The following is a 27,930-nucleotide window of genomic DNA, read 5'->3' on the forward strand; positions in this document are numbered from 1 at the left end:
TCTTGATCAATTCATTAACAATGGCTATGAATATCAAGTACATGTTCACACTTATTGAGGATTGCTGTGTTTTTTTTTTTTTAAGTCTTGATGCTTCTTTACTTTAGGTAGTTTAGAAAACTTCAGAATATCCAGTGGTCCAATGGTGTAGATCAATATTACCTGTATGTTAGTTTTTCCTGGATTTGAGGACTCTGGGCCGCAGTCATGTTCATCCAGAGTTCACAGTGATGCCATAAACGGCCACGACTCCTCTATAGTAAAACCCACATAAAATATCCAATCACAGTTATTGCTATCCTCTCCCCATCTCTCCTCGTCTATGTAGGTCTCAGTGTTTATAGAATAAGGCGATACAGGACCCAAAGGCCAAAGGTCAACCAGTGGCTTGTCCAGCTGAGCTGTGTCCATTTCTCAATGGTATGGCTGGCCATGCCGCCCTGCAGACAAAAGAAAATCATTTAAGTCATGTAACAAATATAAATAATAACTTACACAGAAGGCAGGGGCCATAAGATTTCAGAAAAAGTAAGTTGTACCTCATCAGAATCCGTGTGGTCTGTGCTGGAGCCAAAAATTGAGCCCAGGTATGTTAAATGTAGTACTGCTAACATGCTAAAAGTCCCATTAATTAAATATACCCAAAATTCCTAGAGGACAAAAAGGAAATATAAAAAAGTTACATTTTTAAAGAACTTTTAACTTTTGAAATGATAATATAAAATAGTAAGATTTAAAATAGTAAAATATTTAACAAGTTAATAATTTAGTAAAGGCTTATCAAAAGATGTTTTTTTATCATTTACATTTTTTTATGGTGTTTTTTGCCTTTTTTCTTTTTAAGATATTCACACAAGTTCTTCTACAGCCATAATGATGCATACAACACCTTTTTATGTCTGTGTTTGCAGTCAGATGGGCATCTTTTGGAGAGCACACATGCATTTAAAATGACTGACAATCTTTTCCTAAGCACTAAAACATAGAATAAAGAAACAGTCCATTAAACACACAACCAAGCTGAAAGACGATTAATACTGTGAAAAGATGCATTAGTCAGCTGAACTGCTAAACATAATGCTTTTGAAATGATTAAAACATTTGAAAGAATTATTACATTTACAGATAATACCTGAACAGATACGCACCGTGTTCAATATATGTTATGAAGCCTAGTGTAAATAATACTGCCCCAATGTGGAAGCTTAGACCCTGTGAGCACAGAAATACAATATTGTATTTAAGCCTGAGAGAAAAAGCAGTCAATTCAAATGAAATAATCAATATAATGGCAAATGAACAATAAGCCAAAATGCACTCACATGTAGCAGAGCGCTTGCAGTGTATGTCAAGATAATAGCTGTGAAGCTCCCATATTTGAGAGCCTTCCTGAACACATCTAAAAAAATAAGGTGGAGAATATGACTTACCCAAATATTTGGAGGTAAAAGAAAATACACAAAAGCCTACTCTAAACAAAATGCTGTCATTTAAGTCTTTTGGGAGGTAAAATACATATTTGATTAATTTCAGAGTTATACAAAAGTACAAAAGTAAAGTACACAAATTCACAAACAAACACGTACAGGTGTTGAGCCAGCGGGACATGGGCAGGTTCCAGGAAGTCACCACTTCAACCATAGACCTGGGAAACTCGACATTTAGCGGCTTTGCTATTGTCAAGTCCCTGAAACAACAGAAATGGCCTTAAAAAAATAACACTTAAGAGATAGACATGATGGAAGATCAGGAAAAATTGACTAATTCTGGATTTGCCAGCAAAAGTAAAGGGCAATTATATCCTTTTAGTCATATCAATCATGGCGAAGTCAGAAATAACAACTACATACACATTTGTATTAACAGAATAAACATTTCATTGATATTTTCATGAATCTTTTATTAAAATGTTTACCCTATAATTAATTCTCTAGGTGTTTTTAAATCAAATAAACACTCTCAAAATTGGTCCTTTAATTGAATCAATATAAAATAATCAGGCAGACAGTAAGTATGGATAACTTATGGCCACTGTAAGTGACACCAGTGTCTTCAGAGCCGACTAAAACCATACTTAACATTCTAAATTAAGCTTATTAAGCCAGATTTAGGGGAAAAAAGGAATTGATCACGGGGCATGTTCAATGACATTTTTGCCACAGGTATGTCCTCTATTTGATTTCTGACTCTGACAGTGATTAAATCTGTATAATTTATGCATACCACTTAAGATTGTCCTTCTCCTCTGTGAAACCAGCACCTGCCAGTGTGGTGGTCGTCTCACCAAGGTAACTCACAAAGTAATTACTGAAATGGAAGGACAGGGTGTTCTCATAGGCCTGTAGCCACCTGATGAGGAGAAGTACAAAGCTGAAGGTTACCACAGATCAGAGACAACCACAGAGACATGAAACTATTGAGGTTTAACACTGTACATTGCCTACCTTTTAATAGAGCCCCTGCATTGAAATACGAAATAAAAAGCATTAATAAACTCAATCCAAAATGTATATTTTATAAATACAAAGAAGCAGATAAAAAATTTGTTATACAGAAATCTCAAACCCAGCAGAATTTATTGTTTCAATTATTTTTGCAAGTAAATTTAGCAGATGTATGTTTTATGCTTGTATGAATTTGTCTTTATTCCTCATGATTAAAATGTATGTAAATAATATAAGTAGGACAATACCTCATCTTTCGTTTCTTGCTGAGGAAAAAATATGAAAACAGATCACTCAAAAATGAAAAACTTAGCCACAGATAGCAACACAACATGTTTGATATTAGAAGTAGAAGAATCAATCCATACTTTACTCCTCAGTGCTCACTGAATAACTACATCATTTTACTTGACTCAAACCTATACTCACTTGCGGAGCAGCTTGTCTCCAAAGGCCGGGATGAAATAGGGAAAGAGATAGGGTGCAATACAGTTGGAAATGACCAGACAGAGCTGGCTCTTCATACAGCTGAAGACTGACTTCAAAAACCAGGAGACACTCTGAAAAAGATCATATAGACACGGTAAAGTGCTGGTGTAAGCACCTGTGATGCTCTTAAACCCCTTTAATTCTTATTTATATTAGAACCAAATTTGAGACTCACAAATTTTCGACTTTCTACCGCATCCATGTAGCTATTGAAACTGATCCAAGGCCCAAAGATGACCGTCCCCACAAAGTAAATGTAGCCCATAAACTCCACTGGAGAGGGAAATTTCTCCACTATGCCTTTGTCCAAATCAAAGGCAAGAGAAACTGCCTTCATGGCCACTACCATCTGGGAACCTACATGACCACAAAAAGTATTTGATTTGAAATATAATCACAGTAAGAAACATATATACAGTCCTGGTCTAATGGTCACTGATGTCCGATAATAAAACAGTATCAAAGACTGACCTCTCATTTTATGCCAGGTTGTTGTATCCATCATATGCAATTCTCTGAAACAGAAAGAACAGAATCTTAACTCTGTATCTCTGACTCACCAGGTTCTACATCCTATTAAAAAACATAACAAAAATACAATATTAATAGGAGATGTATAGTTAGTAAAGACATCTATAATGACTCAAAATAATTCTATTTAAATTAAATTGTGTTCTATCAAACCTTCTATTCTTCAAAGAATACTAAAAAATGATTATTTCCACAAAACTACTAAACAGCACAACTGTTTTCAACACTGATAACAATAAAAAAAAATTTGAAAACCGAATCAGCATATTTGAATGATGTCTGAAGGATCATGTGACACTGTATGCCCCCTGTACTCAAATATATACATTGACTACCAGTGTTGATTAGTAACTAGTTACTACATAATTTCATTACAAAATAAATGTAACTGTAATCTGTTACAGTTACTGAGAAAAAAATCTGTAAGTAAATTATAGTTACTTATGAAAATGTTAATGATTACAAAGGGGGTTATATCTGAATACTTCTCTTATTAATATTTACTATTTCTTGTTATGATTTTAAATCTGTATTTAACCTCAGAACGATCTCAAAGTAAAAAGAGGTGCGAAAGTCTGATTTTGTGGTGGCTGTGTTTTAAAATTAAAAATTATAATCTTGATTCAAGAATGAAGAATTTTGAAAGTCTGACATGAATCAGTGTTGAGTACTACTGTAAGGTTATAGTAAAGACATCTATAATGACTCAAAATAATTCTATTTAAATTAAATTGTGTTCTATCAAACCTTCTATTCTTCAAAGAATACTAAAAAATGATTATTTCCACAAAACTACTAAGCAGCACAACTGTTTTCAACACTGATAACAATTAAAAAAAAATTGAAAACCGAATCAGCATATTTGAATGATGTCTGAAGGATCATGTGACACTGTATGCCCCCGTACTCAAATATATACATTGACTACCAGTGTTGATTAGTAACTAGTTACTACATAATTTCATTACAAAATAAATGTAACTGTAATCTGTTACAGTTACTGAGAAAAAAATCTGTAAGTAAATTATAGTTACTTATGAAAATGTTAATGATTACAAAGGGGGTTATATCTGAATACTTCTCTTATTAATATTTACTATTTCTTGTTATGATTTTAAATCTGTATTTAACCTCAGAACGATCTCAAAGTAAAAAGAGGTGCGAAAGTCTGATTTTGTGGTGGCTGTGTTTTAAAATTAAAAATTATAATCTTGATTCAAGAATGAAGAATTTTGAAAGTCTGACATGAATCAGTGTTGAGTACTACTGTAAGGTTATCCCTTCCTGGTTTAAATGTTTGAAAATTATTATAAGTCGAAAACCTTCGTTAGAAATTTAGAAAAGTAATCAAAAAGTAATCAAATGCAATCAATGACATTACTTCAATGAAGCAACTGAAATAGTTACACTATTTATTACATTTTAAATAGGGTAACTTGTAATCTGTAACCTATTACATTTTCAAAGTAAACTTCCCAATACTGTTGGCAAAATGCAAAAATGAAGAAACAGATGAGCGTGACAGGATGTATCTTCATACCCCAGAAGGAGGTAGATGAGGATAGTGATGGACAGGAAGGGTCCTCGGCTGCTCGAATGGCGGCACAGGAAGAGGATGAGGTAGCAGAGGAGGCTGAGAAGCACCACCCAAACCATGTGCAGCTCGAAGAACAGGTAAAGAGTATAAAAACCACCTGCCACCGTACTCAGGTGTTTCAAGAAAGAGGGCAGACCTGAGAGAGGAAATACAGCTTAAAAATTTGTAACATAACATCATTTGATTACCTATTATTTTAATTGTACTTCAGTATTAGAAGAAGTTCCACCAAACATGACAATTCTATAATTGTTTTCTCAAGGTCATGTTTTTTTTTTCTCTTTCCATGCAACAGAAAGTAAGTTATTTATAGAAGAATCTCCAAAGTGTTTTATCACACAGTGAAAGTGAATGGTGATCGTAGCTGTCAAGCAAGATGTTCCTCACACAAAGCTATCATATGGCTTAAAAGACTTGAGATATTGTACATTGTGCATGAACGACTTGCTGCTTTAATAGTATTTTTGTCCTTTTTGGTGCTTTAAACATCTGGCCACTATTCCCTTACACAAGTGGCACAGAGGAAAGCACATGTTTGGAATGACATGAGGGAGAGTAAATGATTTTTATTTTAGAAGAACTGTTCCTTTAATTGCATGAAAAGATTACAGTACATGTCATGTGTTGTATAAACCCTCTTACCCAATCTCCACAGCAACCTACACACTAGGCAGACGAGTAACAGCTGCCATACTTGTTCCAGACCGTGCTGGACAGTCGGAAGCAAGCAACCGGATCCCAGTTCCTGGAAGAACTGCTGTTTGCTTAGAGCTCCCATTGCTTTGACTGTTAGACACTGAAAAATAAAATAACATAAATTAGATGATGTACCTTAAATATTCAAATCAATAATGTCAGTGCATTTGGTCAAAACAATGACAGATGCTGTGGGCATGCCTCAAAGGTAAAGATAAGATCAAGGCTGAATTGAGGTCAGAACATAGTGTTTGTAAAATTAATCTCAGGGTTAATACTGAATCCCATCACACATATATGTGATGATTGTAACAGCTTTTAGAAATAGATGTATTGTTTTTAGGATTCCACAACAGAAATCTATTTTCATCAGGAAGGAAAAGAAAATCATCCTGGTTGGCACATTAACGCTGTGCTGTGTAGACATGCAATGTCCACATAATCTTACCTCTGCAAGATGTTAAATACCCTCACACCGCAATGCAGACAGCACGCACGGTCTGAACGGTCTGTAATATCGACGACAGGTGTTTTATCTTCTAAATGAGAATTATAATAGATGGAATGTACAATTCGTTACAGAGCGCGACAGCGGAGGAGGATGAGCGCTTCACCCCCACTATCAAATCGCTGTGATGAACCGCAGCAGGAATACGTCTGTGGGTCCCTAAAATGTCAAGTTTTGTACACATTCTCTTATATTACTTAATTCAATTTAAATTTAGATTAAATCTATATAAATTCGATGAGGTTCTAAACTAAATATGGAAAATTATGTCGCGCTTCCAGCACAATCGGTCCAGATGATGCTGGCAATGCGCCTGATGGCTGATTCCCATTGATGCTGTCCGTCGTTCATGATTACAGCTTCCCAAAGGGACTTCCGATGACCAATCACCTTCCTGCGCATCTGTGGCTGAACCAATCATATGAAAGGATCAGAACAAAAAGGCGGAGCTTGTGGTCTCACGCTTTGATAGCCTGGGTGCGTGTTCAAATCTGTTCAAAATATATGGAAATGTAATAAATATTCGAAATGTAAGGAGTAAGAATATTTATTTTGAATAAGTTAATATAATTAAATAAAGTTTTAATTTAATCTATTTCTGGGCAGCTTTCTTATTTTGTGTTGTTTTGTGAGAGTTCTAATTTAATTAACACATAATGAAAAATGCAGTTGAATCATTAGATACACAACTTATCAGCCTACATATGTGTTTTATACAAATACCATAGTTACATCGATTTGACTTTTATTTTGAAAAAGGTGATGGTTGGTGAGGCGGAAGTAATGAATCAAACATTAAAATCGGAAATTTCGTCTGCTTGTTAAGCAGCTATTGAAAATTATCTTAGGAAATCCCTTTTTACGTTTGTTGTGATTTTTTTAAATAGAAAGGTAAGAGAACACAGGTAGCTAATTATTGTTGGCCGTACCGACAGCGACAGGATCTGTCAGACACACTACATTCATTCAGTGGATTAGCTGCTTGCAGAACTATTAAACAGAAGGTTTGCAATTGAAGTTGAGATTTAGGGAAAAATACGCAGATCATAACTCCTTAAATGTCAAGTTGTATGATGGCAGGTTTGCTCTCTACGCAATATAATTCAACACTGAGCAAATTTAAACGGTTAAGGAATAACCCTGCCCTCTCAGTTCTAACGAGCACTCTGCGTAAATACAGCAGTAAGGATGGAGCTGGGATTGAGTATTTACACAAAGGTGTCGTCCCGACCATGCACTACCAGAAGAGTTTACCAAGGTAGGAAATTGACATAGAATTACACACATGGTATATAAATCACGTCATAGATTTCGTTTTGCTGTGCTTTGATATTGCATCTTTGTTGTTGAATCTGATTTTAGCTGGAAATACATTATTATTTTTTGTCTACGAAAGTTTTAGGTCATATTAAAGAATGTAGGTGAAAGTGCGAAGTCTACGCTTAGGTTGCAAGGGGGATGGGGACACGGTGTTACACGTAAATATACCCCATTGCTTTACATTTAGTTCCCTCAGTATTGTTCCGAGGTAAATTGTCTATGTAGAATTACATTCAAACATTCTAAAATATAATAAAATGTAATAATCTTAGATTAAAAATGTAATCTAATTGTCTTGGGTTTGTGGTGCTGTGTATACTACCACCTAAAAGTTTTCAAATGTTTTTGAAAAAAAGTCTCTTATGTCAAGAAATACAGTAAAAACAGTAATATTATGAAATATTATTACAATTTAACCCTCTATATATATATATAAAAAAAATATTTCATCACATTTTTTTGGGAGCTTGGGGGTCCCTGATAATATATCGATTATAAAATGAATTTTTAATTAATTTTTTAATTAATAATCGCAATCACAATTTCAAGGGAATAATCGACAATTATGATTTTTGTCATACTCGTGCAGCTCTAGTGTGTGTGTGTGTGTGCGTGTGTGTGTGTTTGTGTGTGTGTGTGACAGAAAGAGAGAGAGAGAGAGAGAGAGAGAATATTGGTATTCCCTACATTATGGGGACCCCACGAGTATAGTAATACTGTGGGGCCATTTTTGGTCCCCATAAGGGAATAAACTTATAAATCATACAGAAGGATATTTTTTTTTGTTTTCTGTGAGGGGTAGGTTTAGGGGTAGGGGATACAATTTACAGTTTGTACAGAATAAAATTCATTACGTCTATGGAATTCCCCCATAAAACATGGAAGCACAATCTCACTGTCTCTGTGAGCGTGTGCGTGCGCGCACATTATGTGTACTGTTAATGAAGAATATTGATATATTTTGCCAGAAAAAAACTACTAATTTAGCCAGTTTATGAGCTGATATGCTTGAGGGACAAAATTACATTCCCCATCATTCTCTGTGGCATAATAATAATAATACTGCACATTCTTTGAGTTTTCTGAGCTTGTAAAAACTGCCCAGGAGGGCATGAATGCATCATATTCCCGATTATGCATCTGAGCACATCTCCACCCTATAGCATGATATTGCCTGAACAAAAGTGGTCTAACTGCACAATTGCTCCCGAGGCAACGAACAAAAAAACACAGTTTTAGTATATAAATAAAAATAAAATAAGTCTTTCAACAATCAAACATACTTCCTTACATATTAATGCACATGCATATATTTTTTTTAATAAAGTTATTTAAATTTAAACATGTTAAAAAGTGATGTTTATCTTACCAATTTTTGGCACTGTGTCCCATGTGGCTTTGCTTCCTAAAAGGCCACACCCACTTTAGACCCTCATTTCATTGAACAGACATGTCAGGTGATATTATATATGTATATTATCACATTTTTTTGGGAGCTTGGGGGTCCCTGATAATATATCGATTATAAAATGAATTTTTAATTAATTTTTTAATTAATAATCGCAATCACAATTTCAAGGGAATAATCGACAATTATGATTTTTGTCATACTCGTGCAGCTCTAGTGTGTGTGTGTGTGTGTGTTTGTGTGTGTGTGTGACAGAAAGAGAGAGAGAGAGAGAGAGAGAATATTGGTATTCCCTACATTATGGGGACCCCACGAGTATAGTAATACTGTGGGGCCATTTTTGGTCCCCATAAGGGAATAAATAAATAAATCATACAGAAGGATATTTTTTTTTGTTTTCTGTGAGGGGTAGGTTTAGGGGTAGGGGATACAATTTACAGTTTGTACAGAATAAAATTCATTACGTCTATGGAATTCCCCCATAAAACATGGAAGCACAATCTCACTGTCTCTGTGAGCGTGTGCGTGCGCGCACATTATGTGTACTGTTAATGAAGAATATTGATATATTTTGCCAGAAAAAAACTACTAATTTAGCCAGTTTATGAGCTGATATGCTTGAGGGACAAAATTACATTCCCCATCATTCTCTGTGGCATAATAATAATAATACTGCACATTCTTTGAGTTTTCTGAGCTTGTAAAAACTGCCCAGGAGGGCATGAATGCATCATATTCCCGATTATGCATCTGAGCACATCTCCACCCTATAGCATGATATTGCCTGAACAAAAGTGGTCTAACTGCACAATTGCTCCCGAGGCAACGAACAAAAAAACACAGTTTTAGTATATAAATAAAAATAAAATAAGTCTTTCAACAATCAAACATACTTCCTTACATATTAATGCACATGCATATATTTTTTTAAATAAAGTTATTTAAATTTAAACATGTTAAAAAGTGATGTTTATCTTACCAATTTTTGGCACTGTGTCCCATGTGGCTTTGCTTCCTAAAAGGCCACACCCACTTTAGACCCTCATTTCATTGAACAGACATGTCAGGTGATATTATATATGTATATTATTTTATTTTAAAAATTAAAGGGGCGGTGAGAGGTCCAAAAATATAGTTTATTGCCTCGGGGCAACACTATGCCATAGAGGGTTAATTATATATATATATATCTTACTGTTTTGGTGTTGAGGAAACATCAATATTGAAAACAGTTGTGCTGCTTAATATTTTTATGAAAATGTGATACATTTTCAGGGTTATTTAATAAGTAGAATGTTCAAAAGAACAGCATTTATTTGAAATAGAAATGTTTTGTGTCCTTATAAATGTCCTTACTGTTACTTTAGAGCAATTTATTGCATCTTTGTTAAATAAAACAATTAATTTCTGTTAAAAAAACTTACTGGCCCCGAACTTTTGAATGGTAGTGTATGTGGTAAATACACTGTTTAACAACATTGTTAAAAATCATTATTTAAATAAAAGCATTAAATAATTATACCAAGTAAAACGTCTCACAATAAAATGTATAAAAATTATAATTTTAATGGATATGTTTTCCAAAATATATCAATTTTACATGTTCTTTATAGATTACCAGTCCCAAAACTGGAAGATACAATACGGAGGTATCTGGCAGCTCAAAGACCCCTGCTGAATGATGAACAGTACAGGTAAGCCAAAGTATCGATATCAATTTATTCATTTCATTTTCTAATTACCCTTGAATGTTTTAACATTACTTCTGCTCCCTTGAAATCCATCAGTAATACAGAGAAAGTAGCTCATGATTTCCAGAGTGGTGTAGGCAAGCAGTTACATGAAGAACTTGTGGCCTTAGACAAAAACAACAAGCACACCAGCTACATATCAGGTAGGAGATGTAGTAATAAAAGAACAATTGAATATTATTAGTTTTAATTGTAAATTAACATCATTCATGATTTTCTCCCATTTGCCTTGCAGCTCCATGGTTTGACATGTACTTGTCTGCTCGGGAGTCTGTTGTGCTCAACTTTAACCCCTTCATGTCCTTTAACCCTGACCCCAAACCCGAGAACAACGACCAGCTTGTGCGAGCCACCAACATGGTGTGCTCAGCCGTCCGGTTCATGAAGACGCTTCGTGCTGGTCTACTCGAGCCAGAGGTGTTTCATCTTAACCCTGCCAAGAGTGACACCGATAGTTTCAAGAAGTTGATCCGATGGGTGCCCCCCTCTATCTCATGGTTTGGAGCCTACATGGTGAACGCCTATCCTCTGGATATGTCCCAATACTTCCGCCTCTTCAACTCCACACGTATACCCAAGTACAAGCGCGACGAGCTCCTCACAGACGACAAGGGCCGCCACCTGCTCGTAGTAAGGCGAGGCAACCTGTATGTGTTTGATGCTCTAGATCGGGACGGCAACCTGATAAAGTCTGCTGAGGTTCAAGCTCATTTGAAATACATCCTATCGGACCCCACAAAAGCTCCTTCGTTCCCCTTGGGCGTTCTAACCAGTGAGAATAGAGACACCTGGGCAGGGTTAAGACAGAAACTACTGGACGCTGGAAATGGAGAAGCTCTGCATTTAGTAGACAGTGCTTTGTTCTGCCTCTGCCTGGATGAGGAGGTGATGAGAGACCATATTCACATTTCCCACAACATGCTTCATGGAGACGGCTGCAACCGGTGGTATGACAAGTCCTTCAGTATCATCTTGGCTAAAGACGGACAGGCGGCCATCAATTTTGAGCACTCTTGGGGTGACGGCGTGGCCGTTCTTCGCTTCCAGAATGAGGTCTTCAAGGACACCACGGAGAAGCCTTTGGTCGGGCCTGAATCCCAGCCTGCAGCGGTGGACTCTTCCTCTGCGGTGTGCCAATTAGAGTTTAAACTCACTGATGAGTTAAAAGCTGGAATCACAAAAGCAAAAGAGAACTTCCAGGCCGCCGTGTCAAAGCTCACCATCGACGCCATGGAGTTCAAGAAAGGTGGAAAGGAGCAACTTAAGAAGAAGAAGCTCAGTCCAGATGCCATCGCTCAGCTGGCTTTCCAGATGGGCTTCCTACGGCAATACGGCCAGACGGTCGGCACATACGAGTCGTGTAGCACTGCAGCCTTTAAACACGGGCGCACAGAAACCATCCGTCCCGCTACCATTCACACAAAGCATTGTGCCAAGGCATTCGTTGAGCAGCCTGGACAGCACACTGTGGAGCAGTTGCAGGGGCTGTTGAATGAATGCTCCAAATACCATGGGCAGCTCACGAAAGAGGCAGCAATGGGTTAGTGCATATTCATGAGGTGTCTTGTCATTCTAGGGTGGCAAAACTGATGTATATCTTATCAAGACATCTTTTGTAATCAGTATTGAGCAAGAAAAAAGGGGCAGTTAGCCTAAAAAGGACAATTCTGTCATCATTTACTTATTGTCAGGTTGTTCCAAACTGATATTACTTACTTTCTTTTGTTCTGTGGATCACAAAAGAAGATATTTTTTAAAAATGCTTAAACTGCTGTTTTTGTCCATATAATGAGTTAGTGTGGTCCAAAACAGCATTAGACCCCACTGATTGTCATTGTGTGGACAAAAATACATTTTTTTAAAAATGTCTTTGTTTGTGTTTCACAGAAAAAAAACAAGTCAAACAGGTTTGGAATGACATGAGGGTGATGACAGAATTTTCATCCTTTTACATTTTGGAGGGAGGGTGGACATCAAATTAGATCTTTAGTTCACTCTCAACTTCATTGTCATATTTTTTGTGCATTTTCTTCTAGGTCAAGGCTTTGATCGCCATCTCTTTGCCATACGCTACCTGGCTAATTCAAAAGGAATGACCCTGCACAGTCTCTACCAGGATCCAGCATATACCGCCATAAACCACAACATTCTCTCCACCAGTACTCTTACCAGCCCCGCGGTCAGTCTGGGCGGATTTGCTCCGGTGGTGCCTGATGGTTTCGGAGTGGGCTATGGTGTCCATGATGAATGGATCGGTTGCAATGTGTCTAGCTACCCTGCCAGAAATGTTCATGAGTTCCTTAAGTGTGTTCACAAGTCCTTGGAAGACATTTTTACAGTACTTGATGGAAAACCCATTAATTGAAAGTGCACTTAATGTGTTGAAGTTCATTGAAGCACTTGGTAGGTGGAGTAGTCTGAATTTAGAACATTTATGTTTTACTTTTATTAGATAAGGACTCAAGTGTATCAGTGTAACATGTTTATATTTAAAGGCTGAAGGTATTAGTAATAAGCTTTGCACTGTGTGGATAGACAACTGTGACTGCTTGGTATTGAGCTTATGCTGAAGTGATTTGATCCAGAAGCAAAAATTAGTAATTGTAATGGGGCTATAGGTAAATCTGTGAAATGCTGATGTCCTGAAATGTATTGTGTTTGAAATATTTGCAGTGTATTGCCCCCCAGGTTCAACAGGCAGCTTTAATCCATCTATACTTTTCAACAGTCAATTATCTTTGTCTCAATGCAACATGGATACAATGTATTTCCATACACTGAAAAATTCTGCAGTTTAATTATGTACAATAATTGAAAGACCTGTCCTTTGCCTTACAAGATGTAAAAACGTGGATAACTATGAATACTCTGATTGTAAATATTGTAACAAGCTTAATAAAAAATAAAATATTAAATATCTGACTGAAATATTTCAGCGAAATTTGAACATTTGTGAGGTTGGCATACACTACTTTTCAAAAGTCTGGGGAGATTCTAGTAATCTTTAATTCAAAGGTAACCGTAAAGATTTGTATATTGCTACCAAAAAAAAGTAAATGCTGTTCTTTTGAATTTTATATTCATCAAAGAATCCAGATAAAATGTATCATGTTTTCCACAAATATATTAAGCAACACAACGGTTTCCAACAGTAAGAAATGCTTCATGTGACACTGAAGACTACAAATGTAGCAGTTTACATTAAAGATATAAATTACGTTTTAAGATATTAAAATCTTTTTAAATAATATTAATTCTTACTGTATTTTTTAAACAAATCATCCTTGGTGAACATAAGAGACGTTCAAGAACAGTACAAAGTTTTCACCAACCCCAAACTTTAAACTAGTAGTGTACATATATTGTACCTTCTATTTAAAAGTACCTATTTTAGAGTGTGCAAATATTGATATCACCATTAAGGTGCTGAAAAGATATTTTGCAGTTTAAGAGGTTCTGAAATGGAGAGTGAAGTGAATCAACAGTTGAACAAATTTATTTAAAAAAAAAAGCAAAACCACCAAGCAATATACAAATGTTGAAAATAGCTCAAACAATAACTAAAATATGACTTTCATCCAGAATAAAAGCAACTGGGTAGCTAGATGGGCTTGATTTTGAAGTGGAGGCCGATGAGACTGAATACAAGGCATTTGAGATCCTGGACCAGGTAGTAGAAAACTCTGAGTCCTTCTGGGTCCCTGATGATCAAAATCACAAATGTTACCACTCTTATAATATAGAGAACACACAGTGCTGCATTGCTTGAGAGTAGAAAAAGGAAAGCAATAAACTGCATGACAATAGTGAATAAATAAAGAAAAAAAACTACATTGCAGTAAATCATTTAGCAGATGCTTTTATCTTAAATGATTTACAAATAAGATGCATCACAAGCAATTTATCATACAAGAGTCAATAATACTTGTGGTACTGCAATGCCGGGTTTCAAGAATGAGACAGCAATGCTGAAGTGAAAATGCAGTAAAGCAGAGAACAAGAGGAGATCCATCTATGAAATATGCTTACTTGGACTGGTTGACATCAATTAAAGATCCAATTTTGGAAGTTGTGAATGAAATGTGTTCATCACCGATGACAATCTCCAGTTCCTATACAGCACAAAGAAGAGCAATTAGGATGCAATTAGGAGTATTAAACCACACGTGGTGACCAGAGCAAGGGTAAAAACAATAATAATACAATTAAAAATAAAAGCAAAAATATATATTCCTACAAACCTGTCGCCCGACTCTGTCTGGAGGCGGCCACAAAGCATCGTCTTCTTTTGTGATCTCACTGTCATCAATGACTCTCTTCAACTCTTCCATCACGCTTTTATGAACATAAGCCTGAAAGAGGGGGAAAATCTCTCATAAGATACAAAGCCTAGGTCTCAACATAAATGACCTAATATTGGATGTATGTGACGTCATCATGCAGCTGGCTTTACCTCTTTTCGGATCATGACGTCGTTCTTGTAGTTACTGTTGTTTGCATATCTCAGTTTGCCTGGAAGAAAACAAAATGATCCATAAATTATATGAAAGCTTCTTATGAAAAGATTTAACAGTCACTGAAATATTATATCAGAAAAACAATTTCTTAGCAGAAATATTATTTATCAAATTAAACGACTTAAGATATTAAAGTGACACTTTTAAGCAACTCAAATGTTACCTAACATTTTAATTTGTTTTTCTACACAAACAGCCTCTCTACTTCACAATTACGAAAGAAATAAACCAGTAACTAAAGTTCAAATAGCTTAAGAAAAACGTTTCGGCCTAGTAAAAAAAAAAGCAAGCACAGACATCAACAGAAAGGCTGTTAGCATATTAGCAAGCTAAGTTGGCGCCTGACTTACCGTCTGGTCTGAATTCAAATTCCAGAAATTCGTGGCCGAATTTACCTTTATGGCCCACATAGTACCTCAAATAAAAGTCACTCGAGGACATATCTGTGCACGATATTTAAGTAAGGTCCTATATATGTAAATGACCGCACGAGCACTCTTCCTTCAATGAACCGCTTGAGAAACGATGGAATCTCATGCGTACTGCAGGTCGCGGTGTGACGTCAAACACCGGTCGCAGAATAATGATGCTGCGTTGACCAAAAGCACATCATGACCTCCCTGAACCTGTTTTGCGTTGTTGTATGCATTCATGTTATCTTTGTTCTAATTTAAACCATTGTGTAATTCTGTCCATCTTGCAATAAAGTTCTTAAAAGAGAGGGATTTACTCTTGAAAGTCTTTTTTTTTTTCTGATGCAAGCAAATGCGATAACAGTACTCAGGTAACCAGAAGGCAACGAACATGAGGAGTACAAAAACGTTTATTTAACTAAGCAATGCTGTCAATCACTTTCTGCAATTCTTTACACATGTACATGATGATACAGTTATCGTTGATTTATTAAAGCACAGAAACACTTAAAAAACAAAAAAGTCAATCCCCAGCTTCAAGAGTAACAGTTCAAGATAAAGTGTTATTAATATTAATTGCAGTGACACAGAAATGCTGTTTTAAAGCCTTGCAACTGTAGTTTGTTTGGTCCAGCAACACAAGCATGTAACCTTTTCTGATTGTAATACAGTTTTGGCTTTCTTTGCATGTTGCACCCCTTTTGCAAGCACCAAAATTCAAAGGCATCAATAATTGAACATATAATGATACATCATGCAGAACACCATACTTTTGAAATCCCCTCAAAGTCACCCCTCTTTGCAACAAGACAACCTGTTCCAGACTAGGATTTCTAATATCAACATACATGCATAAAGGTTGTCACATATTCTGGTAAAATCAATATTTGCTATAGACATTAGTGTGGGAGCCAAACTAATTGATTGCACATTAAACAATGCCAACAGCTTAAATCTTTGGAATCCCACAATTCAATAAAAACAATGTACTGTATTTGCATCATTTTCAGTCAAGTAGGATTACACACTGGGTGTGCAAGTTGGTAAGATAGAGATGATAAGTTATGAAAACATGGTTTTATTCAGGGCTGAACTGTGTGATTGTGGAAAAAATGTTTGTAATGTGTACTGCATTTTAAAAGCTGGTGTTTAAATCTGTGCTAATATATCAAAACCCTTTAATGAGAGGTATGAATATCTTCGACATCCTGGATGTTTGAGTAACCAAGTGTTGGTTAGAAAAGTAATATTTACAATATTTAGCTAATGTAACATTGAAGGGAATTCAACGTGAGAATGAAAGGAACCGTCTGTAAGTTCACATACAAAAACTTTATGATGGCACACAATTTGTTGCAGTGGTTTTAAACTGGTTCTTTTCAAGAATTTTAAAATGAATCTATGAACATACTGATTGAATCACACATTTAATACCCAAACGAAACCAAGGACCAGACGTCAACAAAAGATTTATAATAATTTATGCAATTTTGGCCAAATAAACAGCCCAGGGGTAAGAATGCCTTTGATAACCAAATAAATATTCAAGTCACAAAATGTTTTTTTTTTCTTCATCTGGCCCAGATATAAATAATGACGTCTCTGATTAAATGTAACTGGCATTATCCTCGAAACGATCGTATTCAATCAAATAAATATTCACATCATTCAATAATTGATCATTTAGAATTTTTACATAGGATTGTAAATGAGTCACCCTGTATCATAGCAGCAATGAGAATGAAGCCAACCAGAAAATAAAATATAGCGATATTACAAACAATGTTAAATAAGAACAATTCGTATATCAATGATTAACCAATTTTAAGTTAAAGATGTCAAGATATATAGAAGATATATGGGGTCATTTTACAGTCAGGGTCAAATTTAAAGGTTGGATTGTTCAGTTTCACATCCCTGAACGATTTCAGAGTGCCTTAAATGGCTTCTCTCTGGCTCTAAGATGCAGGAAAACTGAGCTACAAGGGAAAATATGTATTGCGTATGGAAATTACATGGCTCGGACTACAAAAACATCTTGTTGAAGAAAACTAAATGAACTCTTTGGTGAGTTTTGTCAAAGACTTACCAAAGTGGCATCATGGTGTATATTTTAAGTCACAACAATAGTGAAATAATGGGTTTAAGGGGAAAAAGAGAAGAAAAAAAACCCATCGCAAAAGGATGAAGAGATGAGGAGACTGAGAATTCTTTTCAAGTAAGCATCTCCATTTGTCTAAATGCCTTGCACAAGTATAATTAAAGAGTCATAAACTGAGTGTCAAATTGCATTATTAGAGTCAAGGGTAGAGTGCATAGTATATGAACAAATCTCTTGACAAATAGATCACTATTCATGCTAACACTCCACAGTAATGCTGCACAATCAACCACTGGGCTTTGTTTTAAAGCACATGACCATGTTTAATGAGGATCACCTGGCATCTCCGTAAATATTCTAGAAGTACAAGGTTTGTAATTCAGAACCGAGTATGAATACATACAACAAATTTAGTTCTGCTTAATTAAGCCAGATTAGCGCCCTTTCTATTTTAGAGGTGTGGTCTCTGATGTCTTCTGTATTAACATCTCATTCCTTTTAGGACAAAAGGGAGTTATTGTTTTCATTTGTAGTAACTACACCCTGAGAGGCGTGTTGTGACGTAGCAACACTGCCTGAATTGTTCAAGTGAAAAAGAGGAATAAACGTTCACCCTTCTGCAAGAAACACTGATCATAGAGGGACATCATATAAATAATGCCAGAATACTAAAAACTTATTCCATCACTGTCAACCAAATAAAAAAAAAAAAAGGATGGATTTTAAAACAACTGTTTTTGGCCTCCATCCAGTAAAGAGGTTCTTTAAATAAATACATTTGCAAATGTAGTCCTTTCTGATAGGAAAAAAAGAATCAGAGGTAAAAATAATAATAATTTTTTAAAAATATTTTTTCAATCCTCATTACCATGGAGTCATGTAACATTTAATTATCTGCATTCCCACTTTTAGTCAACCAACCTACTCTTAAAGAAGTACAAAAAAAAAAGCTAAAATAAATAGAGGAAATATCCATTTTGACCTTTAACAATCCTAGAACTAGAAGTTCCATTTATCTTTCTAACTCTAAGTGTAGCCAGTCCAAAAACAAAAAGAAAGAAGCAGAATGAAATAAAAGGCAGTCTCTTTGAAATTTTTCATGATTTTTTTTGTCTTATACAGTGTTGGCTAATTATGCACAAGCAATCCTTCTTTTCTCTTGCATCCATCCTTCACACATTCATTCTCCCCTGCATTCCCAGACGTCCTGATGGAGAGCTGGTCAATGCGGCCTGCTGCTGGACTCTGAGGGATGCCGTTTACGAGGCGTGTTGTGGCCATTGAGGTATCCGTTCGAGCGTTTGGTCAAACCACCAGTTAGAATATCCTGGATGTGTTGCACTATCAAATTTATGGCAACTAGAGAGAGAGAGAAATAAACATGGAAGAACAAAAATCATGTAAACTTGACTTACAAGTCTTTGTTTAGTAATTTACAAGTCTTTGTTTAGTAAATACTTTTTTAGCACTAGTTTCACACGCCTGGTTTTGTTGTTAAAGAATCAGTAGTACTAGAAGTAGGGAAAAGACTAAACATGCTGGAATGCTCAAGATATCAAGACAAGAAGAGCGGCCTTGCTTGGCACCTTCAAAACTTTTATTTTCAAAACAATGTATGCATATCATAAACTGTTCCAAAACATTTGTGTCTTCTCTCTTCCATGGTAAAGCCTAACACATTTGGATAAACATTTAAAATCTCACCCAGATTATCAGCTCCCCTTGGAATGATCACATCAGCATACTTTTTTGTCTGAAAGTAAAACAGATTAAAAAAAATAAAAATTAGAAGCCCTGAGAAAGAAAAAAATAATTTCAAGTGAAGATGATGATCAACAACAACAACAACAACATGTCCAATGGGCAAATATTTCACCACCTGCTGCTTCTTGCCAAAATGCCAGGAACATGTTCTCTTGTAAACTGAAAGACTAATATTGGCTCTGCGTTTTAATAACAGTTTTAATAATCAAGTCAATAAATGGTCCTTATATATATTCTCTATAATTAACTATTGCATTTACATTAAAAAAATAAAAGGACCATTTATAATATATTTGCCAAACAGCACAACAGAGAAACTGACATGGAAAAACCACATCCAGTTGTTTTACAACTTTTTCAGTACTTAGTTTTACTAAACAAAATGTTAGTACTAAGTAAAATTGTGTCAGTGTTGTTCATAATAATGAAAGTATAAGAATTTGTACACATTCAAAAGTCTGAGGTCAGTACGATTTTCTTTTCAAAAAAAATGATTTAGCAAGGATGCATTAAATCAAAAGGGACAGTACAGCCATTTAAGACATTACAAAATATTTCTATTTCAAATAAATGCTGTTCATTTATATTTATCACGGAATCCGCAAATTAGAATGATTTATAAAAGATCAAATGAAGACTGGAGTAATGGCTGTTGAAAATTCAGCTTTACAACACAGGAAAGTGTGTGAGTGTGTATTTTATATAAAATAACTAAAAAATAAATTAAAAAACACACACAGATCATATATGGTAGAAAAGTGTAAAACTCACTGGCAGACAGAACTCCTCAAAGGCAGGCTTAACAAATGTTATGTATTGGTTTAGCACTTGCTCTAGGTCACGGCCTCTCTCACTGATGTCTCTCAGGACTATGAGCAGAGGAGAATGAGTTGACATGAATCAAATTGCACTGAAATACATCATCCTTTCACTACCACTAATGAATTATGAATATTCGTTGAGATCCATTGATGAAGTCCACACACACCTCTGCGTGACAGACGTGTATCTGCATCCGTATCCACAAACAGCTTCATTTGAAACAGATCTCGGATTTCTTGCGAATAAAACATAAGAATGCCTTCAAATAAAACTACATCAGCTGGATAAACAGTGACCGTCTCTTCTTTCCTGTGAAAGGTAAAGTGTATCAGGATGCAGGAAATACCTGAACAAACAGATTATGTGACATAAATCAAGATAAGGCCTGTTTGAAACCCTACGCTCAAGTAGCATGTAAGCAAATCAACAGCAGTTACATTCTGGCCTGTGTTTCTGCTACTTTCTTGCAGGCGCTGAATATGGGCTCCAAAATAAATATGTGCTGCTTACGCACTGCTTTTGTGTGTGGTTTGAAACTCGAATAAATACAAACATATCCACACATAGAAACAATGCAATGGTAATAAGTTAAAGGGATCATTCACACAGAAATGAAAACTACTCATCCTCACGTCGTTCCAAACTTTAATTCATCTTCAAAACACAAACTAAGATATTTTTTTAGAGAGGTTTCTGTCCCTCCTATAAAAAAAAACAAAAACGTCCAGGTAACCAAAACTTAGAAGATTCAAAAAGGTATGTATCAAGTGGTCTTGAATCAATCAGTCTTGTGAAGAAATACAAGCGCTTTAAAATGATGAACAGATTTAATTTAGTCTGTTTGTGTTTCAAAGATTAACCAGTCTTATGGGTTTGGAATGACATGATGGTGAGTAAATGATGGCAGAATGTTCATTCTTTGCTGAACTATTCCTTTACATTCTTCAAAATGTGGTCGGAACGGACCTTGAGTGGGTAACGAAGTCGTAGACGGGAATCTGGACAGTTCTTCCTTCCATGATATCACAAAGGGTTTTGACTATCAACTCATTATCAAACGCATCTGTGGGACACAGTAAAAGAGGATCAGACAGACAGCACAGAATTTGTTCTAAGGTTTCTTGATCCACAGGACGTGGGAAATCAAGAACAAGCAAAAAGGTGATAAGCCACTTGTGCTGCTGCAGAATGAGTGTGTGTGTGTGTGTGAGGGTGGCTGAGTCAGGCAAACACTCACTCCGACAAACACACACACATACACACTCACAAAGAGCAGCCAAAATATACAGACTGCATCAACGGTCAGTCTGATCTGTATTCTGCTCATAATAACACACTGCAATAGGCAGGGGTGTTTGGCAATAAAAAAGCACACATAAAGAACTATAAATCAGGTCAAGAACAAAAAAAAATCTAATTAAAAAATAAATTATATCAACATAAACATTTCAGACTTTTTACCTGGGTGGTCAAAGTTAAATTGTCCTTTTAGAGCCTTGGCCTTCTGTTCAGAGGTCAGTACCCTGTAGAAACTATCCTGACTGAGGATGGCCACCTGCCTCTGATGATGGTCGATCTTATTCTGGCCAAGAAGCTCCATGATCTTCCCACAAACTGATGACTGCAAAAAAAGACAGGATTGTAGTAGAGTACATATATGCTCTAAAAGCACGTTTCAGTGAGTAATCTCAATTCAAACTGTGAAATAATGACAAAATGGGCGATGATTTAAGATCAAGTGTATAATTTCTGTGGGTGAATACTCAGGTAGGGAACCAAAAGCTGGTCCTTATTTAAAAAATAAATAAAAATAAATAACAGATTTGAATGATTTTCATTGTGCCTGGTTCTGTTCAAGGCATATTGTTTTAAATATGTCTATTAAAAACAAAACAAAGAACAAAGAACACGTCGTTTTTTGAGAGTGACAGTTTTGGCACTTCTTCCAAAGACTGCGTCATGATAGTCTAGTGATGTCATTTAAAAAAAATGTATGAGGGCTGCATTCAAATAATATGATTTTTTATGACAATGAGCCAAACAAAGTTGCGACTAAATTCAATGTCAGTGATGGCCCTGTATTTTAATGTATGGAAAACAGCAGAATTGTTTTTAAAATAGCATGCGTTTCATCAGGGGGAAAAAAAATTCCTTCAGTTTTCACTGTAATATTTTTATATTGTCTTCTGACCCAATGATATACTTTTGAATTATGAACCAAATGAATTTAAACCATCAGCATTGGACACAATAAGGCTATACGGCACCTTACCTTTGCGTTTGGAAGCATATTTTGCGACACAGATTCCCTAGTGCTGACCATTTTCACAAAAGGCTGACATTTAATTGAATGTGTAATACACAATTCACTCATTACATGCTAAAACTCTCATTGGTTGTGTTATCAAATTAATATTATTACATTCAAATTAATTAACTCAAGTGTGATTTTTTTATTAAACACCACCAGATTATATTTAAGTGACATTTACAACATTAACTGCTAAAAATTTTACATTGTAGGTGTCCATACTTTCAAAACATTACATGCATTCTGTGCTTTTTGTTTTTAGTTTATGTAAAGTCATTTATAAAATGTAAGAAATTCAGTTTGCAACAAATCAGTTGGATTAATCTAACACGCTTACTGATCCACACATCATTAATTTCATCATGACAAACAAAGAATGAACCAAGAACTTATACAGTTTTATGCTGAACAGTACTAGTAGGCTATTTAAACACATAGAGCTATGTTATGACTGAGTATTGTCAATGGCGTTTTATATATATAAAAAAGAATGACATAAAACAACGACATACATAAAATACAAATATCACTAAAAATGTCTGAAAGACTAGTCAAAATAGTTACAATCAAAATTACACCTCCCCCACTCGAGGCATAAACACAGAACTTTACATAACAGAACTGGCTCTGTGATCGTACAAAAGGACTTAGATACTGTCTTCTGTGTTTCTTCAATCCCTTAACGCCTTGTTTCAGTAACAATAAATATGCCTATTAAAAACAAAGCAAAGAAAAAGGAGTATACTCACAGGTGACACACCTTGTACAAAAAAACCCCCACAAACCATGAGCAGTTATGAAGAACATAAGCAGGTTTGCTCACATTGTCACGGAGAGATTTCTACTCCTCTCTGCAGCTCGACAATGTCTGGTACACTGACTTCCTTCATAAAACTGATAGCCTATATTTTCCAAAGACAGTCTACTAATGGGCACCCTCAATACTCTGTAATAGCTGACCAATATGGAGGACGGAGGCACACCCTGATGAGAGAGAAACGGCACTAAAATCTACAAGGTCTATGGTGTACCATATAGCTGACCCAATCATGATGATATGACAAATATTAACACTTTAGCACAGAAAGGATTCCTATACAAAGTCCAAAAAAACTGAATAAACTTACTGTCACAATCACTTGATGTATGATATATAAACAGACTAGTAAAAGCTACTATTATGGAAGAATATCTCCACAAAACAACAATGAAAACCACATGCGATGAGTTCAGATCATGTTAAGAGTCAACCACATGCCAATAAAGAGACGAGCACAAGACAGGCCGCAGTGCAGGGATATGATGAAACCCTGCTGTATCTAACCTATGTGTATGTGCTTAAATGTCTTACAAAGCTTTCCTTCACCAGCTGCAATGCTGCCTGCCAGTCGCTCAATCCATTTAAAGCATAATCCACAAACAGTCCAAGCTGTCCCAGACCCTTATAAGAAGCTACACAGTACACACATACACACCAAGCATATGTTAAGCAAAAACAACCAGTGGTTTGCTTCAAGGCCTGTAACATATTTCGAAACACAATGCATTTCTCACTTAAGAGTTACGGAAATAATACTATCTTCTGTCACATGCAAAATAATAATCACAGCCCAAATACAAGGATTGCATGGAGTTTCTGTTCCATTTAGTTTTTACATGCTCCACAATAATGTATAACAGCCAAAAAACAAAACTAAACAATGTTTTTATAATACCACAAAGTTACACCAATTTGACATATCGGGTCCTTATACCATAATGACGGTGACACTCAACCACATATTTAAAAACACCAAGTCACCAACTGATGTGCAAGTCAAATGGACTAGCAGCATGTTGAACAATGAACAGTAAAGCAGTATTTTGCATGATTTACTGGTAACACTGTACAATAAAGTCCCATTTATTAAAATTAGAAAACTTCATTAGTCAACATGAATTAGCAATAAATGTAAATTGTATTTACTAATACATTACTAAAATGTTATCTTAATATTATTTAATGGACCTGAGCTGACATGAACTAACAATGAACAGCTGTATTTTTAAAATAATATTAACTGAAATTAATAACTGTAAAAATTAATTGCTCATTGTTAGTTAATTTTAGTTAATGTTTTGACTAATAGGATCTTATTGTAAAGTGTTACCAGTTTATTCATGCCGCAATGCATGCTGAGAGTGCATTTCATCTTGGTTCATTTTACACTGGCTTCGCCAAAACAAACGAATTTATATTATATAATAATTACATGTTTTTCCACTGTGCTAAAGCCTTGCAGAAAGAAACAAAAACGAGAGCTGAAACACTTCTTTGACATTTGTTGGTACAGTCTGTGCCGCACGGTCTATCAACCTCCAGCCAAAGTAACCACTAATCCAGCTCACATGCTAAATGGCCTACAGGCATAGAAAGACCATCATTTACCTTTGAATCATCAGCAGGATGCTGAGAGACTTGTAAAACTCATAACAGCCTACAGCAGGAAGGAGGAAGAAACCATTGTCCCCAGTAATGAGTGATCTGCAGTGAGGTGGGCATCTCTCCTAGCCTGGCCTGTCACCGGCCCCTAAACTAACCTTGCAGGACAGCCAAAAACCAGTTTATTCATGCCACAATGCATGCTGAGAGTGCATTTCATCTTGGTTCATTTTACACTGGCTTCGCCAAAACAAACTAATTTATATTATATAATAATTACATGTTTTTCCACTGTGCTAAAGCCTTGCAGAAAGAAACAAAAACGAGAGCTGAAACACTTCTTTGACATTTGTTGGTACAGTCTGTGCCGCACGGTCTATCAACCTCCAGCCAAAGTAACCACTAATCCAGCTCACATGCTAAATGGCCTACAGGCATAGAAAGACCATCATTTACCTTTGAATCATCAGCAGGATGCTGAGAGACTTGTAAAACTCATAACAGCCTACAGCAGGAAGGAGGAAGAAACCATTGTCCCCAGTAATGAGTGATCTGCAGTGAGGTGGGCATCTCTCCTAGCCTGGCCTGTCACCGGCCCCTAAACTAACCTTGCAGGACAGCCAAAAACCAGCTTCTGCTGTTGCTGACTAAACATTCCCCGGATTCATTCCCAAGTATTTTTGTGTACCCAACAAGCTAAGCTGCTGTTTAGAAATGTAATGCGAATGCTACCTAAAGTGCATCAATAGTGGGTTGGGTTGTGATGCAAGTTATCAACGCAAAAGCATTTCTGGCTGCATTAAACTTAGAAAGGAAACACTTGCTTCAGTCAGTTATCTGCTTTGGTCGAGCAATTTCAGGATGTAAACAAACTGGTGTCCTTAAACAGCACACCGAGAGCATAACATAGCACTGGACAAAACACTGAGTGTCTACAGGCCCACATGAATGATAACATACAGCTTGAGAAAGTCTAATCAAAGCATTTTCACTGAGAAATTAGATAACACATTTCTTCCAAGCAATGTGGTAGAGAGAGAAACTTGCACACCTGACAGCTGGGAGATATAGCAGTCATAACATAAGCAAACAAGATTAGCAAATGGAAACAGAAAGGAACAGACAAATGATGCACAGAGACATTTTAAATAACGACTAAGAGTGGTCAGTAAAACATAAACTGAAAACTTAAAAATGCAATAGTATTCCACATGATGACTTAAACTTTATCATAATTGGCCTTTCCAGCAACTATGGCCAATAATTACATAAACATAATAAATAATATAAATATAAAGAATCTTGTACAAACATGGCACTAATACTATAAATATATGCTAAATATAAAATATAAACATAAAATGTGATATAAAACATTATTAAATATATAAATATTAACCAGGTTGTTACCAGGTATGGCGTGGTAAGTTTAACCATTTTTATTGTACCATTTTTACTTTTCAGTTTATTTTTAACAGTATATTATTTATTTCCCTACTCTAAATAAACTACACAAACATATTATCTATAAATATTTCAATAACAGGCTTCACTGAATGAGCCGTCTTGACGCATCACTGCGTGCGTACGCACGCACGTCGCCTTTACGCACGTAAATGAGGTAAGATGTGACACACATTCGTTGTGCCGCTGACCCCAATACCGTTAACCAACAAAAGCTCCGCGATTACTCCTCTTTATCCTCAAAATTCCGTAGTGGTTCGGGTTTAACGCTAAACACACACACATATATAAACTTTTATCTCGTTCTCTGATATCATAACACACCGTTAGCTCATGAAACAAAGAGACCGTTCTTTGTGCTTGTATCATAACTGTTATCCTAGCATACACTAGACATCCTCCGGCGCGGACAAGGTTTTATCCACGTATAACCGCAAAGTTAGACTTTCCTCACAACACGTTGTATATTTAGCTAAAGTAAAGCAGTAATTAGGGTGTTCGACAGCTGATGGGATTTTAATGAATCTGATGGAATGTCAGAGGCATTGTGGCGATTTACCCGGCGCAAGTATCATGCTGTTTTCTAACAACAAAATTTCGCAAACGGATTTAGAGGATTTTGATAAATAGTAGTATTGATTAAATGCTTATTAATAAGTTGGTAAGTCCACCATCACCACAGTGCATGGCGAAAGTGTGTGGGAGCTGTCTGTATCAGGAAAATGACCAACATCCTTGTTTTTAAGGGACACACACTAACGAAGTACTTAATAATATATTCTCACTGTACGTGTATAACAGTTTTAAAAATACTATGACTATTAGTTTTGTTCCATCTAAATGATTAAACTTGATTTAAAAATAATTAAATAAATAAATTAGTCAATTAGATCACCCCTTAAATCCTAAAAGTCTATATGTCCGTTTTTACATCGGACATGTCAAACCATCTCGGGGAATAAAATAAATGTGCACATTGATGATTCCATGAAAATGAGCCACGCGGTCAGTGTGCGCTCGTCTCATCTCTGACAAAACATAAAACAAGCGATAACTAAAATTCATGTAAGGGAAAGCAGAATGCCAACCTTGCCGCTGGCAGTGCCGCCGGCTACCCCGATGAGGAAAGGCTGCCTGACAACATGCTCATTTTCGGCTTGATTGTCCAACTTGCTGTCGCTGTCTCCTGCCATGCTGTCAGTGCGCGCACTGAGCTCTGTACTGCTTTTACCACGGCAAGCAGCGGCGCTCCTCCTCCCCCTTCCTTTCAATTGTGTCTAACCTTTTCCTTTGGAGCGTTTGTGTGCGCTGTTACATTTGTTAGTAGGAATTAGTAGAGCTCTCCACCTAGCTGACGACACATTCCCGTAGA

The 27,930-nt window shown here is 36.0% G+C and overlaps 4 protein-coding genes across 5 annotated transcripts; 1 reads left to right on the forward strand and 3 right to left on the reverse strand.

Moving 5' to 3' along the window:
• Positions 1-59: 59 nt before the first annotated feature.
• On the reverse strand, positions 60-6,457 carry LOC107731151 (protein-serine O-palmitoleoyltransferase porcupine-like). Its single transcript, XM_016542144.1, has 15 exons — positions 6,206-6,457; positions 5,704-5,857; positions 5,005-5,197; positions 3,405-3,448; positions 3,109-3,290; positions 2,874-3,004; positions 2,693-2,710; positions 2,445-2,459; positions 2,224-2,349; positions 1,587-1,687; positions 1,323-1,399; positions 1,149-1,212; positions 890-975; positions 540-650; positions 60-440 (listed from the first exon to the last, which is right to left on the reverse strand). The coding sequence occupies exons 2-15, from the start codon at positions 5,837-5,839 to the stop codon at positions 339-341; spliced, it is 1,386 nt and encodes a 461-aa protein (XP_016397630.1). The 5' UTR covers positions 5,840-5,857; positions 6,206-6,457; the 3' UTR covers positions 60-338.
• A 579-nt stretch (positions 6,458-7,036) lies between these two features.
• Positions 7,037-13,652, forward strand: LOC107731280 (carnitine O-palmitoyltransferase 2, mitochondrial-like). Its single transcript, XM_016542331.1, has 5 exons — positions 7,037-7,523; positions 10,607-10,687; positions 10,781-10,887; positions 10,980-12,284; positions 12,781-13,652. Exons 1-5 carry the CDS (start codon positions 7,324-7,326, stop codon positions 13,107-13,109), a joined length of 2,022 nt encoding a protein of 673 aa, XP_016397817.1. The 5' UTR covers positions 7,037-7,323; the 3' UTR covers positions 13,110-13,652.
• A 584-nt stretch (positions 13,653-14,236) lies between these two features.
• On the reverse strand, positions 14,237-15,843 carry LOC107731141 (protein mago nashi homolog). Its single transcript, XM_016542129.1, has 5 exons — positions 15,612-15,843; positions 15,198-15,256; positions 14,986-15,096; positions 14,774-14,856; positions 14,237-14,445 (listed from the first exon to the last, which is right to left on the reverse strand). Exons 1-5 carry the CDS (start codon positions 15,700-15,702, stop codon positions 14,346-14,348), a joined length of 444 nt encoding a protein of 147 aa, XP_016397615.1. The 5' UTR covers positions 15,703-15,843; the 3' UTR covers positions 14,237-14,345.
• Positions 15,844-16,075: 232 nt separating this feature from the next.
• On the reverse strand, positions 16,076-27,924 carry LOC107731246 (uridine-cytidine kinase 2-A). Of its 2 annotated transcripts, none has more exons than XM_016542278.1 (7): positions 27,647-27,924; positions 21,823-21,982; positions 21,328-21,424; positions 20,528-20,670; positions 20,311-20,408; positions 19,480-19,528; positions 16,076-19,134 (listed from the first exon to the last, which is right to left on the reverse strand). In XM_016542278.1, exons 1-7 carry the CDS (start codon positions 27,749-27,751, stop codon positions 18,998-19,000), a joined length of 789 nt encoding a protein of 262 aa, XP_016397764.1. In that variant the 5' UTR covers positions 27,752-27,924; the 3' UTR covers positions 16,076-18,997. The 2 variants fall into 2 exon arrangements, with proteins under 2 accessions (XP_016397764.1, XP_016397765.1); XM_016542279.1 differs by lacking the exon at positions 27,647-27,924 and adding an exon at positions 25,101-25,150.
• Positions 27,925-27,930: the final 6 nt, after the last annotated feature.

Source organism: Sinocyclocheilus rhinocerous, unplaced genomic scaffold (assembly GCF_001515625.1).
Source record: "Sinocyclocheilus rhinocerous isolate Xijiao unplaced genomic scaffold, SAMN03320098_v1.1 scaffold1600, whole genome shotgun sequence".
Lineage (NCBI taxonomy): Eukaryota > Metazoa > Chordata > Actinopteri > Cypriniformes > Cyprinidae > Sinocyclocheilus > Sinocyclocheilus rhinocerous.

Excerpts from the sequence above, each read along its gene's own strand:
- LOC107731151 (XM_016542144.1), bottom strand. The coding sequence starts at position 5,839 with ATGGGAGCTCTAAGCAAACAGCAGTTCTTCCAGGAACTGGGATCCGGT. Across the intron at positions 3,291-3,404 it reads AACCTGGCATAAAATGAGAG|GTTCCCAGATGGTAGTGGCC; the intron begins GTCAGTCTTTGA and ends GTGGTCATGTAG. Across the intron at positions 976-1,148 it reads CATAACATATATTGAACACG|TGCTTAGGAAAAGATTGTCA; the intron begins GTGCGTATCTGT and ends TCTATGTTTTAG.
- LOC107731141 (XM_016542129.1), bottom strand. The coding sequence starts at position 15,702 with ATGTCCTCGAGTGACTTTTATTTGAGGTACTATGTGGGCCATAAAGGT. Across the intron at positions 14,857-14,985 it reads CAGACAGAGTCGGGCGACAG|GAACTGGAGATTGTCATCGG; the intron begins GTTTGTAGGAAT and ends TGTGCTGTATAG. Across the intron at positions 14,446-14,773 it reads ATTGATGTCAACCAGTCCAA|GGACCCAGAAGGACTCAGAG; the intron begins GTAAGCATATTT and ends TTTGATCATCAG.
- LOC107731246 (XM_016542278.1), bottom strand. The coding sequence starts at position 27,751 with ATGGCAGGAGACAGCGACAGCAAGTTGGACAATCAAGCCGAAAATGAG. Across the intron at positions 20,409-20,527 it reads TACACGTCTGTCACGCAGAG|TCCTGAGAGACATCAGTGAG; the intron begins GTGTGTGTGGAC and ends CTCTGCTCATAG. Across the intron at positions 19,529-20,310 it reads TTGAGGAGTTCTGTCTGCCA|ACAAAAAAGTATGCTGATGT; the intron begins GTGAGTTTTACA and ends TTTTACTTTCAG.
- LOC107731280 (XM_016542331.1), top strand. The coding sequence starts at position 7,324 with ATGTCAAGTTGTATGATGGCAGGTTTGCTCTCTACGCAATATAATTCA. Across the intron at positions 10,688-10,780 it reads CTGAATGATGAACAGTACAG|TAATACAGAGAAAGTAGCTC; the intron begins GTAAGCCAAAGT and ends GAAATCCATCAG. Across the intron at positions 10,888-10,979 it reads GCACACCAGCTACATATCAG|CTCCATGGTTTGACATGTAC; the intron begins GTAGGAGATGTA and ends TTTGCCTTGCAG.